Source organism: Ylistrum balloti, unplaced genomic scaffold, assembly GCF_031769215.1.
Source record: "Ylistrum balloti isolate Yb309-2 unplaced genomic scaffold, AGI_CSIRO_Ybal_v1 Utg371438, whole genome shotgun sequence".
NCBI classification, from domain to species: domain Eukaryota; kingdom Metazoa; phylum Mollusca; class Bivalvia; order Pectinida; family Pectinidae; genus Ylistrum; species Ylistrum balloti.
Genome location: NW_026782754.1, coordinates 90,572 through 107,179, shown reverse-complemented (window position 1 = coordinate 107,179; position 16,608 = coordinate 90,572). Strand labels below are relative to the sequence as shown.

At 33.5% G+C, this 16,608-nt stretch overlaps 2 protein-coding genes across 4 annotated transcripts in view; one reads left to right on the top strand and one right to left on the bottom strand.

Annotated features, from left to right (window-relative positions):
- LOC132562508 (uncharacterized Nudix hydrolase NudL-like) overlaps positions 1–1,482 on the bottom strand; it is a 38,999-nt gene extending 37,517 nt beyond the window's left edge. For all 3 annotated transcript variants that reach the window (XM_060227253.1, XM_060227254.1, XM_060227252.1), the window contains exon 1: positions 1,365–1,482. The gene's annotated coding sequence lies outside the window, so the exon portion shown is untranslated. The remainder of the gene's footprint in view (positions 1–1,364) is intronic.
- On the top strand, positions 1,194–16,584 carry LOC132562500 (uncharacterized). Its single transcript, XM_060227244.1, has 5 exons — positions 1,194–1,266; positions 2,774–2,881; positions 10,079–10,141; positions 16,350–16,471; positions 16,564–16,584. Exons 1-5 carry the CDS (start codon positions 1,194–1,196, stop codon positions 16,582–16,584), a joined length of 387 nt encoding a protein of 128 aa, XP_060083227.1.
- The last annotated feature ends 24 nt before the right edge of the window (positions 16,585–16,608 follow it).

Below are 16,608 nucleotides of genomic sequence, written 5' to 3'. Positions count from 1 at the left end.
CCCCATGAATTTAAGAGGAAACAGTCTATTGTATAACTCCACATTATCTTTTACAATTATTTTAAGCAGCATGGTGATATAAAGATGATCAACTTTTTGAAATATGATAATTCTTTATCAACATATATGTTTCATACAATATGTGAAGTATGAAATAAATAAATATGACCTGCAAATCATTTCTTTTGAAAAATAGCTACTAGACTAATCATAAGGCAACGATTTACCTCCGCTATAGGTGCTAAAACCTTATCCACTTTCTACACGATTTACGGGTGAATTTGGTTTTTGACAAAAAAAAAGTAAAAAAAAAAAAAAGAAACCCGAAAATGGCATAAATAAAATCTAAAATAAAATGCACTCGTTTTATTTTTCTTCTCCGCTTATAATACATATATAAGACATCTAAAATACAACGGAAATTATTCATCAACGAAGTTGGAAAAAATAAGCTTACAACTGAAAAAAAGCTAACTCATTGTAATACTGATAACATATTCACGGACATTTATTTCTAATTTACCACGTTATAAATTAAAGCTATATATCTCTGCCAAAGTTTTTATTAATATTTCTTTCTCTTTTAATTATCGATTTTTCAATGCGAGTGCATCGAACAGGTATACTATATATACGTATAATAATGATTGTAATAGGAAATAGTTTATCCTTATCGTTTTCGTAAACACATGACCTGATGTTGACCTACAAACGAGAAACTCCGTGACGTAAAGGCAGTCTATAAATCATATCCCTGTTAAGTCCAATAAGGTATATTCGCAAAATCCCTAAATAGTGTCCAGGCGTTGCAAACTAATCTTGCAGATCAAGTCTAATATATGCCTGTTTTTAACTTGTCTCACGAGTTTAGTGTCTGTCTCTATTCATAGACCCGATGTGTATTGCAACTTTCGTTTCCGAGTTATTCATAGATCTTCCGACCTTCACCATGCATTATAGTGTCTGGGCATTTGATTGGTCGATAACTGGGGCAAGTGCGTAATGACATTGTTAATAAGCGACCAATCAAAATGGAGGATGGGGCCATATCCCACAAAGAATGGTTAATATATTCAGAAGCTAGTACGGGTTGTTCGGAAATGGGAATGAGACAACTGTTGTCAAGTAAAAGAACATTCGACACCTTTGTCAGCCGTGGTATTTACAAATTGAATTGAAAACATCATAACGTTATGCCATCTGAGTTACAGCAAGAAACTGTCTCACCAGAAACGAGAGAAAAAGTGTTAAAATTCATAAAACAAGGTATGTACAGAATAGTAAAAACCAATATGGCGCCCATTTAGCTGTATTCGTGTTTTGGCAGCATGCCATTCGCTTTGTTGAATTTGAGTTAAACCTACCTGTCTCTTGCGAAGAAGTTTTCTGTATAATTCACTGCTCTATTATCATTTTTGTCGATATGATGCGGCAGCGGCCGGGGCACAGTTCATCACAGGTGCCCAAGTCACGCGGTCACCGTTATTTCATGTGATCTGGACGATGTGACCTAGACAAGAATTGCCGTAGTCTCTCTGATAAACATTCCACCATTTGTTTACATCTTGTTTGAATGAGCCAAACACGTGACATGATGGAATCGAAACTTTTAGCTTATCTGATCAGTAATGTTTCAAACTTCATACTATATACTTGTAGATCTTTTAACGATATATATCTATAAAGAAATGTAGAATGATAATCGTGTAATCATATTTACATAATAAAATAATAGGATACTGATAAAAAGAATCGCTATTATTATAATCATCAGCCATAGCTGTAACAGTGGTCTTCAACCTATAACAATTTTATTGATCATTTTGAAAAAAAAACATGTTTTAGAAAATTTATGTTTAATTTTACCAGGAAAACTGAATAAGCCAGTAGATCTAGTTTCCGATTCTTCCTGTACGTAGAGGGAAGCGACTGTTATCGAGCGGGAAGAGTGTGATTTATGTTTATATCAATAGCGCTGCTTCCTTGTCAACCACTTGTTAACAAAAAACCCTTGTGCATTTTACATCCATCGTTTTATTTGCTGTGAGAAGAGAACTTGTGAGATTAAGAGAACAAAGTATATATACATCAGTACATTAAACAGACTGGAACACATTCAAGGTATTTCTTAATGGAACTACTTTGGTAATAAATCTTTACAAATTACATTTGAATACAGTGTCTTTAAAAGAAGTAATAAATCATTTACCCAATGAAAAAAAACCCTTTAAAAATAGAACATCTTCTTAATATCATTTTAAGATTAGGATCCACAAGTCTCCATGTCGTACATTAAAGTTGAAAGCACTGAATGAAATGGCAAAACAACTACATTATACTTATTTGCACATGATCAATCTTGTTTGCAAATTATACAGAAAAATATTGTTATTCTTTAGTCCATCCTTTATTATCAAATACATTATGATCCTGCAGCCTTTTTTCAGTGGTTTGGGATGGGATGTTTGGATCTTATTTTGGGCAGCTAAGAAAATTAGTAATTGGGAAGGAACTTTTGGAAGTAAATAGCAAATTTTGGGAGTTTGTTGTAATTAAGAAATAATTTCAATAAAAAATGAGGTTATTATTGGCCCCATATGTACCATATGATATGTGCAGATATATATCATATGCCTTCAATATATAGTTATTTTTTTTATCATTAATTAAAATCACATTACTTGTGTGCAAATATGCCATGACATAGGAGAATAATGATGGCATTGTTGAAATGAATAGTAGAAGTGTATTTACATAATAATGTTTTATTCAGGTCAAAGCAAGATGGAATCGGCAATTAATCATGATTTGCTCAAGATGTTAAACCAGTATGATTCAACCAACGGCACAGTGCAGCCAACATCAACTCTCAACGATGGCGGTATGTAGCTAGTGCTTAAATACACTTATTTTACAGAGCTGAATCATAAAATAACATTCATCAGTGAACTAGGAAATCAGCAACAGACCATTTGATGAGTCATTTTTGCAGGACCTGTTATTTTCACACAACTTGGTGATTTAAAAATGTAAATTTCTGTCAATATCAACCTGAATTATATACAGTTAAGTTTTAAAATGTTTATAGGAAGTTTCAATGTTGAATTTCAAGCAATAGATCCTACCATTTTTTTATCACAGTCTACATTACACTAAGTTAAGACGAAATGATGTAAAATTGCACGTAAAAATCAGTACTAAAGGAAATATTTCTGTATCATGATACATAAGTCTTTATGAAAATTATAATAACATTTACATGATTATGTTTTTCCAATATGTCAGCAGATCAGAGTACATTGCATGTAGCAAGAGCAAATTCTAATATTTAAATAGCTTTAGTTACAAGTAGTGGTAGCATTGCCAGTATACACTACATTTGAATACAATAGGCCTACTGATTATTCAGTTAGGTAGATATATCATTATCTCTGCAGAGTAGAGATGTAATATTTCATTAATAACATCAATATTTAATTTTGACAATTCATCATATTTTGACTTTGATTTTGAAAACTGGGACACCTGGAAGTCTAAAAGATGACAAAATTATTTCCCTTGAATGAAACCAACAATTGGCACTGATTTGCAAAACCCTGTGCTCACAAAAATGTTGGAGTCCCTGCACCTGCAGCTTGCAAAAGCTGGTTCCATATGGACAAAATATATATTTGTTATATTCATAAAAGATCAGAAGAGTGTTGTTTGCATGACTTGCAGGACTATCATAGTGAATATTACGGGAATATAATGTAGAAATGTGAGTTTAAATTTGTACCAATATTTCAATTTGCAGCTCTGCAATAGGAGATATGATGAACAATTTAAAATTTGGGAAAAAATAGATAGTTTCAACACTAGCAGCAATGATTTTATTCAGACAATACAGAAAGGTCTTTTCTTCTACTGTTGCAAAAAAGATTGGATTATCTTTAAATAGAAAGGTAGCTTTCCATCCAACCCATTTTTGGTTACATTTTAGGTTGAATATGCAGGGTAAACTTCTTTGCTGCCTAAAGTTGTGTATAACATTGTTGGTTTTTTGCATCAATATTCTCCCATTGATGTAAAGACATGGCTGAGTCTCTCCCCAAGTGATATTAATACAGCTCTGACTCTCTGCCAAGTGATATTACAGCGCTGAGTCTTTGCCCACTGATATTAAAGCACTGAGTCTCTCCTCAATCACATTAAGCTCCCAGTCTCTGCTCAATGATATTACAGCTGCGAATCTCTCCCAAGTGGTATTTAATACATCTCGGTCTAGTCCCCGTGAGATATGAGTCTCTCCCTCATTGATGTAAATACAGCTCTGTCTCGGCCCAGTGAGATCTGAGTCTCTCCCTCGGTGATATCAATACAGCTCTATCTAGGCCCAGTGAAATCTTACTCTCTCCCTCAGTGATATTAATACATCTCTGTCTAGGCCCAGTGAGATCCGAGTCTCTCCCTCGGTGATATTAATACAGCTCTATCTAGGCCCAGTGAAATCTTACTCTCTCCCTCGGTGATATTAATACAGCTCTGTCTAGGCCCAATGAGATCCAAGTCTCTCCCTCAGTGATATTAATACAGCTCTGTCTAGGCCTAGTGAAATCTTACTCTCTCCCTCGGTGATATTAATACAACTTTGTCTCAGCCAAGTGAATCAACTGATGTTACAGAGTCTGGAGAGCCTATCTGTGGAATGTTATCAGATTAATCACCTGTACATAAACATGTATGTGCCCCTTTGCTGCTTGCCAATAGTTCAACCAGTGAGGTTAAATCTGTAAAACACCCAATCTTATCTTATCTAAGGAAATAGTGAAAGCAATTTTATATGCACACATGTAGAAATTGTGAGTATATCTCAAATATTTACTTTCAGTTTGTATACCAGCATTATTTCCTGTTGGACAGACAAGTTTTCGGTTACAACTAAGTTAACCTAATAAGTTAATAATTATTTATAAAAACAATCAGCCCATATATGCTGTGTTATAAGCTGTCATCATCAAATAAGATCAGCTTTGAAAGCAGGACAATTAAAAATTTAAGGTTTTCTTCAGTTGTATGTTGACCCCTATAATATGTTTGTGCCTGGTATGTCATTGGAAATAAATTAAGAATTTCTGTATGTTTTATTTGATAAATAAGAATATCTGTTTATCTCATCTGGCAATCTACTTGAGACAAACACTGAACAAAATTGTGTGATTTATATGTACATGTAAATCATTGCACTGATGCTTTAGATCGTTGCCAGATCTAGTCTTTACATTTTTAATGTTTTCACAATATTTTTTTATGCTTCCTCTGCAATAGCATATACATATAAATTTACCTACAGATAAACTTAACAATAGATATACATGTCCTGATGAAAGAAAGTTTGTGAATATCTTCAAGTTACATCAATTTATTTAATCACATGAATGGGTGGTGTCAGTTTGAATACTAAGTAGAAAATGATGGTAGCTTCATTCTCACATCAGGACCTTCAAGATGTAATGGGAAAAATATGTTAATATAACAGATGTTGTGATTTTCCATAAGAGATTAAACTGATATATAAAGGTTTTTCGTTTTAACTAACTCCATAAATGTGTAATATGTTGTAGTCTCATTAAGCACTAAAATAGTTATTAGTATTGTAATAGGAAATGGAAACAAGATTTGAGAATTTGGCAATGATAAAAACTATTAATAGTTGACAATCCAGATTATCTCCCTTTGCTTCAATGAATTTGTAATTTCATGTGTGCCATGAGATGCCATCATCAATACAAGATTAGAAATAAAGACACAAACATGGGTCTTTAAACCTTGACAGTGACAAATACTGTCTTTCACTCTACTGATCGAGTTAAAGAAAAAATCTCCCTAACATCTTATTACCTTACCACACATGACCTCTGATTCTTCCTCATGAGATAGCTGTTGTCCTGAAGTTCTCAATAATGAGGCCTGTAAAAGTATTTGTCAATATTACTTGGGATCTCTATTTAGGTGCCAAAAGGTAACATAGGTCTCAGGTCTGTGACAAATAATATTTTCAGTGATTCCCGAGGGTTCCTACGTTAACCAGGATCTCTGACTTTAATTGCGTACTTTTCTGATCGAGCTTCAGAGATATTTTCTTTAGTCAAGTTGGGAGGAAACAAGTAGTATCTGAAATACCAGAGAGACATCAATAATTCTGCTACATTTTGACATTTCAGATGGATAAAATTGAGCCTATTATCTGTGACATGTTTACAAACATTTGAGAAAATTTCCCAGTATTATCTCTATTATTTACAGTAACTTATGTAAAATGTTCAAGGACAGTTATTATTACATGTTCTGATGATGTACATGTGTGTATAAAATGACAAGTACTTGACATACTCATAACTTGTGATCATCTTAATCAAACATGTGATGCTACAAATTCAGATTACTGTAAAAAATATAATTTTTTGTGGGGCTCAAATTTTGGGTTTTCCTTGTATAAGTTTTTGCTTTCACTTGATTTCAGGGATAAAATCTTAATAACAAAATGAACTCCTTCTATAATCCATGTCACAAAATGAACTCCTTCTATAATCCATGTCACAAAATGAACTCCTTCTATAATCCATGTCACAAAATGAACTCCTCCTATAATCCATGTCACAAAATGAACTCCTTCTATAATCCATGTCACAAAATGAACTCCTTCTATAATCCATGTCACAAAATGAACTCCTTCTATAATCCATGTCACAAAATGAACTCCTTCTATAATCCATGTCACAAAATGAACTCCTTCTATAATCCATGTCACAAAATGAACTCCTTCTATAATCCATGTCACAAAATGAACTCCTTCTATAATCCATGTCACAAAATGAACTCCTTCTATAATCCATGTCATAATCCATGTCACAAAATGAATAATCCATGAAAAATGAACTCCTTCTATATAACAAAATCCATGTCACAAAATGAACTCCTTCTATAATCCATGTCACAAAATGAACTCCTTCTATAATCCATGTCACAAAATGAACTCCTTCTATAATCCATGTCACAAAATGAACTCCTTCTATAATCCATGTCACAAAATGAACTCCTTCTATAATCCATGTCACAAAATGAACTCCTCCTATAATCCATGTCATAACTCCTTCTATAATCCATGTCACAAAATGAACTCCTTCTATAATCCATGTCACAAAATGAACTCCTTCTATAATCCATGTCACAAAATGAATTCCTATAACCCATTTTGCCTTTGTCTGTTTTTCATTTTGTGGACATATAAATTCATGGAATTAGAATATCTGGTAACCATAAATTTGATAAAAATAAGTCCCCTGCAAAAATAAGTCCCCCGCATAAATAAACAATCTTACAGAATGCAATTTTTTTTTTAGAAAACATGGTGAAATGACAGGTTGAGTATCATTTTATTTAAGACATCATGAGGGGAAAAAGGAAAAATTAAATTTTATGTTCTACATCTCGAGTTTTGTCTTTAGAAGGTGAATAAAAAAGACAATCTTTTGCTAATAGATTCTGACATAAGTGTTACTGAATTTCTGTGCTAAACAAGTTGGTGCACTGTAAATACATGTATTGTACATGTTCCTCTTTGTAAAGTAATTCAAGTTTAACATATTTCAATTGGTTTTCCAAAAAAATGTTTGGTACATTGCCCAACTTTAAAGATGTATGGTAAACTAGAAGTTAACAAATGACTTTTATGGCATTCAGCTGTTTTCTGGTTAGTATTTTTGCTTGAGATGCAAGCTGACGGCTTATAGAGCCAGAGTGCATGATGCATGTGTTTGTGCAGTGCCTGATGAAGCCATTACGGTAATGAACCGACTGTTGAGCAAGTTCAGTGCAGCAGCTGTGATATGTAAAATGAAGACCAATTACATCACATGGGTAACCCAGTCCTCTCTAGATATCTTATTCTAGTACTTATGTATAAAGATTGAAACTTAAATACGCATTATCTTAGTAGAAGATTGATACAGTTACAACACTAATGGTATATAGTATCAACATCATATGACCACTATAGGATATTACAAGGGCTTCACTGTTAAAGAGAATAAGTCTTCATTTAAGGTTTTCTTGGTTTTTGCAAGCCAGATCTGGCATAAGGAAATAAGCTTCCTTAAATGAAAAAAATTGTGTGAGATTGATATTCAATTCATTTTAAGTTGTAAACATTAAAAATCTTCTGGCCTGAGTGTTGGGTGAGTGGATCCTTGAGTTCCACATATGATCCCAATAGTGTCAATCCTTACAATATGCAAACATGTCAGATAGAGAAATTTAGGAATATTTGGCACACGTCATTCACTAATGGTCTAATAGCCATATCTAGCAGTAGGTCAGCTTTGTGTGGTTTTAAGATGAAAGGCATTTCTTGGGTGCTTTAACAGATATCTACCTAAGTATGTCTGTTGAATGAATCAGTCTGCTGTAGTTGTGCAATGTTCAGGAAGCACACAATCTTCAAACAATTCCCATTTATTCTTAACTACCTAGCTTAGGTCATATTTTCTTTGTTAAACTCTTACGTACACAACTACACTATATATAATAGATTGTTTTTAAAACTTCACTCGAAATCAAATTTGAAAAAATATTTTCTGACCAATTCAGAAATTGAATGTGCTAATCTGTTGGTGTATATTTCTATTGAAGATTTCATTAAGAAAATGACTGAGAAGACCTGTTTGATTTATTTCTGTGTTGTCCCTATACATATGGTGGCATTCACTGGGATTTTCAGTGTCTATGCTAATCAATCTCTCCCTACTATAATCCACTAGTTTACTTTTTCAAGAAACTCTTGTTCTGTTTATATGTTGCCTTCTTGTCATTATTTATGCTCAATTTTGTTAACGAGGTAATATGTTCAGGTTGTCAGATTTGTTTAGGTTTTGATATATATTGTTGCAAAAAGTATGAGGATGTGCATTTAAAACTTGTCAAACACAATCGGTCTTGAACTTCTCATGCATATGCACACATGCAGTGTATAAGAAAATGTATACTAGTTACGGTACATTAAGAAGAGTTTACACTCTGAACTATACAAAGGATTTCACATAAATCATTGTACTTCTAATGACGTATATCCGTTGAAAGATGTATGTCTTTATGAGGTTTGTCAAAAGGTAGGATAAAAGACACAACATCAGGGAGATGGAAAGTGATATTATTGTGAACTACCATGCTAAACAACTTTTGAGTTGTATTTACTTATTAATGCCCAGTGCGTGCATGTCCCTGATTGATCTAATTAACATGCTGTGAGACCTAATGTATTGTTTTCCGCGACTGGTAAAGATAAAAGCCAATCAAGTGTTTTCATTACCGAAACTTTCTTCTAATGACTGCGGTTAAGTGCAGTACACAGTGCACTTGTTATTGTTGTGAAGCCTGGTACATTAGAGACATTTTTTGTTGATGCACATCTAGTTTTTATAGAAATTGGATATTCTATATAGACATTTATTATGGTGCACGTCCAGGTTTAATAGAAACGGGATATTCCAGAAATACTTATCCTAGCAACAAAATTGCAGTCTACATGCATCTTTGATAGATAAGCTACAAATATGCAATACATAACGGAGTTTACCTGTACAGGCATTCATGCAGGCTCATTGGCTTGTTGAGTTGAGTGCTACAGCTTACAACCACAATTACATGTACGTGTAAATATTTATGAGAGAACTTTTAGAAACAAGAACAAATAGCTGTTTTGTACTTAATTAAAACTTGATGCACAGTGCAACAAACTCTTTATCAAAAATATCTTGAGGAAGTTAAGCCGTAATTTCCTTTTTCTGTAAAAAGTATACAATCTATGGGAGTATTATATACATAAAAAACCTATAAAAACAAAGTTGTATTTTAGTTTTATTGATTCTGGGAAATGAGATTTCTTGATGTAATAAAGCTGTGGGTAAAAAGGTTTAGGTATGATAGCCTGTATAATGTAAATAGATACACAGGATAAAAGATTTATTGTAGACTGATATACTGTAAGTCAATAATGTTGCCTGTTTTAATATTCATGTTAGTCATACTTCTGTCTTTCCAGATCACTGTAACAGCAGTCTTCAAGGAGAGGCCCCACATAACAACAGTAACACCATCAACACAGGTAAAGACCCTCCTACTTCATCAACCTACGTGTCCCCACCCCATACAGATAAAAACTTCTCTACTTCATCATCCTACTCCTCCTCACCCCAAACAGGTAAAACACCCTAATTCATCAGCCCCATCCCTCCTCACCCCAAACAGGTAAAACACCCTAATTCATCACCCCCATCCCTCTCACCCTACCCCACACTGGTAAACACCCTCCTACTTTATCTCCCCTATCCCCTACCCAATATGACCCCACATACTCCTCCCCAGGCCCCTTATGTTACTTCAGATGGACAACTCCACTCCTTACTCACTGTCTTATAAAATATATAATTAATATTGACCAATTCAGGTATATAGACCACCCTACCCTCCCCTAACACTCCATATAGATCTGCGAGACTTCACCACTTGTTTGTTACCTTGTAACCTATATTACAGGTCGTTGCCCACTTCTTCTTGACACACTGTCATTCTAGTAACATTTAGGCTAATTTATAAGAATGTACTCTTTCACCTCAAATTCCATGGCAATCTGTTAGTACAGCATCTGACGACACCATGGAACTCATGATTTTATTGTAGGAGCCTCTTCATTCTTTCCAGCTGTGTTACACATGATCAGTCAGCAGTAGGGCAATATGTTATTGACTATGGAACTTTTACCCTTGGAGTCTAATCCCATAGTATTACATTATATAGTAGCTGTTACCTGATGGCAAAAGGGGTCCAATATTAGTGCCTACCGACATACACTAGCCTGTCAGCTATCAGGGTCTAACATTCATAGCGACCAACTATTTACCACCTATGGTACTGACCTGTCAGCTATAGGGACCAAACATTGCTGCTTTTGATTCTTTCCTGTCAGCTATAGGGATTGAATATTACTGCCTAGAGTACTCACCAGTCAGCTATATATAGGGGTCAAATATTACTGCCTAGAATGCTCACCAGTTAGCTATATATAGGGGTTGAATATTACTGCCTAGAGTACTCACCAGTCAGCTATATATAGGGGTCAAATATTACTTCCTAGAATACTCACCAGTCAGCTATATATAGGGGTCAAATATTACTGCCTAGAGTACTCACCAGTCAACTATATATAGGGGTTGAATATTACTTCCTAGAATACTTGCCTGTCAGTTGTAGGGACCAAATATTACTGCCTACAGTATATTAACTCACTTTTCAGCTAGCTATAAGGTCCAAATATTACTTACTTCTGCCAACAGTACAAAATCCTTTATTTCACATGTGTTTTACCTGATCAGGTTGACATGACTTAAAGGGGGCCAAATAGACCCACCTACATTACCTACCAGGTCCTTTAGATCAGTTATAAAGGCCCTATATTACTACTAACTGCTGTGGTATGTTAACTGTACAAATCCACCTGGTGTTCAGGCCATTAGTCGACTGGAATATACATTATGACATACAGAGATGCTAAACAAGCTAATTAACATTCTTGCTCAGGTTCTGGTGTTGTAGACTTGTACAGATGTAAAATATCTGGTATATTTGTGTAGAAAATTCCTATACAGGTCGGTTACATGTGTTAAGTCCATTGTGTATCAATTCAAAACAAACAATTTTTATATTTGTTTCTTGATATTCTTAGGTATCAGTTCTAGGAAATGATAATTTATTTAGTAAGATTCAGTGTTTAAATATGATTTTATAGGGCACAATAGTAATGTTAAAGAACAAAATTATTCCGGAAGATTTTTGAAGGCTGTGTATTGGGTTACAAAAACATTCATGTGAAGAGAAAATACACTAGGGGTCTGATAATTTTAAGTTCCCATAGAAATTTATCTATACAAACCAATGTTTCCTGCTGATATTTTAACTCTGACCTAAAAAGGGAATCATGTTATGTGTTAGAGGCTGATTGTGGTCTTATTGATCAGGATTGTTAGTTAAATAAGTTATGTTGAATCATACGAACCCTTACTTGATTAACTAGTGTAATGTTTATTACATATTACCGTACCTATCATGGGGATATTGTCAGAAATGGCTAGACTATCATCAAATAAACATCAGCTGGTGTTGTGTTCTGATTATGATAGGACACGAGAGGTAATCCCCTGGAGGAATTAAGGTTGGTGTTTTGGTAAAGACAAGATGTAATTGACACATTTCCTGTAAGTTCAAAAAGGTCATGGGAAAGGACAACTTCACAACTGCAAGCCAAGAGTGTTCCATATGACCAGCTAATTTTGAAGAAAAGTTGCAAAAACATGACTTTAGAATGGCCAATGATTAAGTATGGGACCTGTTGTTTAACCATTTATTTATTTATTTATTTATTTATTTATTATTTGTTTATTGTCTGCTCTTTGGCATATTTCATCTATTGATTTATGATGAAGTTTCAGTGGGAATATTACTTGTGTATATTCCTTCATGTATATGTAGTTATATACTGTATGTGATCACAACAACTTGTTATAAGTCCTTATAGTTTACACAAGGAAATACATGTATCCTATTTAAATAACTACAGAGAAAAGTGAGATGGAGTTTTTTATAATGTCTACAATATACCATATAAAAGTTTACTTTTTCCAGTTTCAATTCCCACAGTTCTATGTTGAAGTTCATACCAAAATATTAATAAACAAATAGATTCCAACTGTAAATGGCAATAAAACAATGCGTATGTACAACCCATATATGGCGCAATACAATGTAATGATGTGTAACCATGGATACAGCCACATGGACATGATACAATGATTCTGGAGGTTGTTATACATTGCTCCAATGGGTACAGGATACAGTATAGTGGAAGTAAAATACATATAGTAGTTTTAGAACACAATTCTCCAAAAGGCAGCCTTTGTTATGTTTACAAGGGACAGAGTAGCAGTTACAGAGAAACAGTTTAGCAATTACAGGAATATTGTGTAGCAATTACAGGGATACAGTGTAGCAGTTACAGGGATACAGGTACATGGATAAATTGTAACAGTTACAGGGATACTGCTGTTATAGAAATACAATGTAGTAGTTATTTAATTACAGTCTTACAGTGTAGCAGTTATAGAAATACAATGTAGTAGTTATCTAATTACAGTCTTACAGTGTAGCAGTTATAGAAATACCATGTAGTAGTTATTTAATTACAGTCTTACAGTGTAGCAGTTATAGAAATACAATGTAGTAGTTATTTAATTACAGTCTTACAGTGTAGCAGTTATAGAAATGTAATGTAGTAGTTATTTAACTACAGTCTAATGTAGTAGTTATTTAATTACAGTCTTACAGTGTAGCAGTTATGTGTGCATACAGTATAGAAGTTTTAAAGATACAGTTACAGGGATACAGTGCAGCATTTACAGCAATAAAGATAACACAAGTTTAATACTACGGCTATTTCCACATTAACACACTCTGTGTACAATAGCAAACTGATTATGAGCTGTTTTAATTTGCCCATTTAATAAGCCGTTTGATCTCCTCCCAAACAGGTTCCCTTTTGTATTCGTTCTATAAAGTGATTATCTTGTGTACATCTTATACATATGAATACCTTTAGGTGTACATGAAACAGTGACCTATAAATGAACCTATGTAAGTGATGACTAGCAAGGCTGATAATAATTAGTTTTAATCGCCACTGAACATGGACATAAAGGCTTCCTTGGTGAACAAATCGGAATCAACTACCTGGTCATTTGGTTACTGTGTTAGTTAAAATCTATCTTGTAATTGGCCTGTTATCAAGTGAATTTGTCTTTGTTATTTTTTACATATAACAATATTACCAATGTTCCTTGGAGAATGTTTCATTAGCTACTTGGGTCAGAAATCACTGTGATGTCAAGATATGGACAATGACAGTATATCATGAAAGAAAATAGGTGTAACAAAACAACTGCTTCCATTTAATTTGTCGTCTGTACTTGTCATTAAAACCTTCTGATAAAAACTGTCTTAAATTTCTTTCTTTTCATATAAGATTTTTAAAATCTCATTTAACTCAAGTTTTAATATTTGCTCACATATTCTCGCCAAACTAAAAACTTCTAAAGCTATATTGTGTTACATATGTATAATGCTGAACATATCTACCTTTTAATAAGCCCATCCTGGAGAGCCAACATTCTCAGTTCAAGTCAGGGGTGCAGGACAATGGGATATTGTTTGTTGGTTTTGTGATAGTACTAACAGCAATATGTATATAATTCTACTGACAGAGGCAGGTGGATTGTTTTCCAGGTTTGGATTTATTAAGCCGTACAAGATTGCTTTAACAGAACAGATTATAATATATTAGTGCCAGCTGAATAAAACCTGTATGTTATATTTGAATCACAAATTTTGGCTCCAGATGTAATTTATTTTTGAATAGACGTGTTGATAATAATTATGAAAATAATGTACTTCTGTGTTCCATTTCCTTTATAAAAATTCATAGATACCAATAATTTGATTTTTTTTTTCAATCAAAATTTTGCCAGTGATTCAGTATGAGTTATCAGATACATGTCCATTGTTTTATGAGGAGAATGTTTTGATATAATGTGATAAAAGCTTAACAAATCTTCCTTCATGAGCAAATTTATATGTAAGTGAATAATATATTATGAAATGTTAATTTTCTTAAAACAGGAAGTAGTGTTTATATATATATATATATGACTAATGGACAACCATTGTGCTAGATATGGTAAATTAACTGCAGACTTATTTCTTTTACACATCAATTCTGGGTTCCATTTAAATTACGTCACATGCAAATTCTTGTTTTTATTATCCAGTAAGCCCATGCCTAACTATAATCACACCCATATGCCTATCTAATGATCCACCATAGAATTAAAGCAAATATTTTTTATTTTGTTTGATGCTCGTTAATTTGAGTGTGTGACATTATTACTTGGAAGATTTTCATGGCAGGTATTGTTGATGAAGCAGAAGACACTTACTCTGCCTGAACACCTGGTTTTATTCCTGTACTTTTTCAGGAGTCTCCGTGTAAATCTTTATTCATATTTTGCCCGCGTTTTATGGAATTTGGACTGTGATTATGTTGACATGTTAGTATTTTACACTCAATTATATGACAAGATAAAGATGATGCATACAGAAAGGAATCTTGTAGATTTCATTATAAAACCATTGTTTATTTCAGACCCATAAAGTACTAATTATATAATGACCGTGATATGATTCATGATTTGCACTTTGATAACTAGTAACATGTCACTTATTCAGATATTATGAATGGGAAATACTTGAGTCAGCAAAAGTGTATATGTAGTATGGTTTAAGTAGTGTATGGATTTTTTCTATGTTGCTTTGTATTGATAGTGACTTTCAGAATAGCTAGAATTACTGACTCACCCTAGTCATATGAAAATGTTGGTGTCTGTGTCAACGCAAGGCATTATAAATAGATTTTTAGTAATGATTACCATATGTATGTAGTTAATACGATAACACAGTATTACAATATATACCAGGCATACTTGTTGTATTGATTAGCTAAAGCCCTTCAGGAGAAAATTGAGTGTCCTACAGTACTTAAACTGTAGTGAGCCCTGGGGGCGAGGGTACAAATTCTGACTTCAAATCAGAGGACAAGCTTATTGCAGAACAAAAAAAGAACATTTATGACGTGACAAAAATTACTCATTATTCCACTGAAACACCAATAGATAGAGATGGGGGTATCTTCAGACTTGGGTTTATCGTTGGATAGTTATGGTAATAATGATAATAAGTCTTAACTAGATCCCAAAAGGGCCGCAACATTGAATTTATTCTAGTGAAGATACTTACTTTGAAATATCTTAAAGAATATTTTGTGTTATAAGAATTGGCTTTGTTAAGAAATTTAAGACCATCAAACTGTAAAATAGATATCTTGGTGGGTCTCAAATTTTGTGGATTTCTGAAAATATTAATTTGTTGGGACTTGAATTTATGACTTGTACTACATAATCATTGTCAATTTCTATGTGTTTATCATTTTGTGGACATAAAATTTCTTAATTTTGAGTACCCACCAGTTTTAGTGAAATAGATCAACTATGAAAATTATTACTTTAACAATATTTATAAAAACATCATTTGTAATGAGTCAGCTTTTAAAACCAGTTTTTTATTGGTTGGTTTTGAGTAATAATCTGGTGTAAAAAATGTGTTGCTTGATGTTTATTTAACATTACTAAATCAGTTGATTTGGTTGTTGATAGGTTCGTCTCCAGATCAGGACACAATGAGAAACGGACTGTCAAATAACGGAATTATTCCTATGGATCTACAGACAGTAAAGTTAGACCTGTTCCAACAATTATCCAACAACAACCCACAGAGTGTATCCGAGATAGAGTCAGTGTTTCAACCTTCATCTCCAGTCAACCCCCTACAGACTTCATCAGAACTTCAGGCCACATGTTCCCCTGTTAGAACGCTGGCCAATACAAGTAGTGTTCATTCACAGTCACCAGTCTC

Bases quoted from the DNA above. Each gene is read 5' to 3' on its own strand.
- LOC132562500 (XM_060227244.1), top strand. From the start codon at position 1,194: ATGCCATCTGAGTTACAGCAAGAAACTGTCTCACCAGAAACGAGAGAA. The intron at 10,142-16,349 runs GTAAAGACCCTC...GGTTGTTGATAG, and splicing joins CAGTAACACCATCAACACAG to GTTCGTCTCCAGATCAGGAC. The intron at 16,472-16,563 runs GTATCCGAGATA...TTCCCCTGTTAG, and splicing joins CCAACAACAACCCACAGAGT to AACGCTGGCCAATACAAGTA.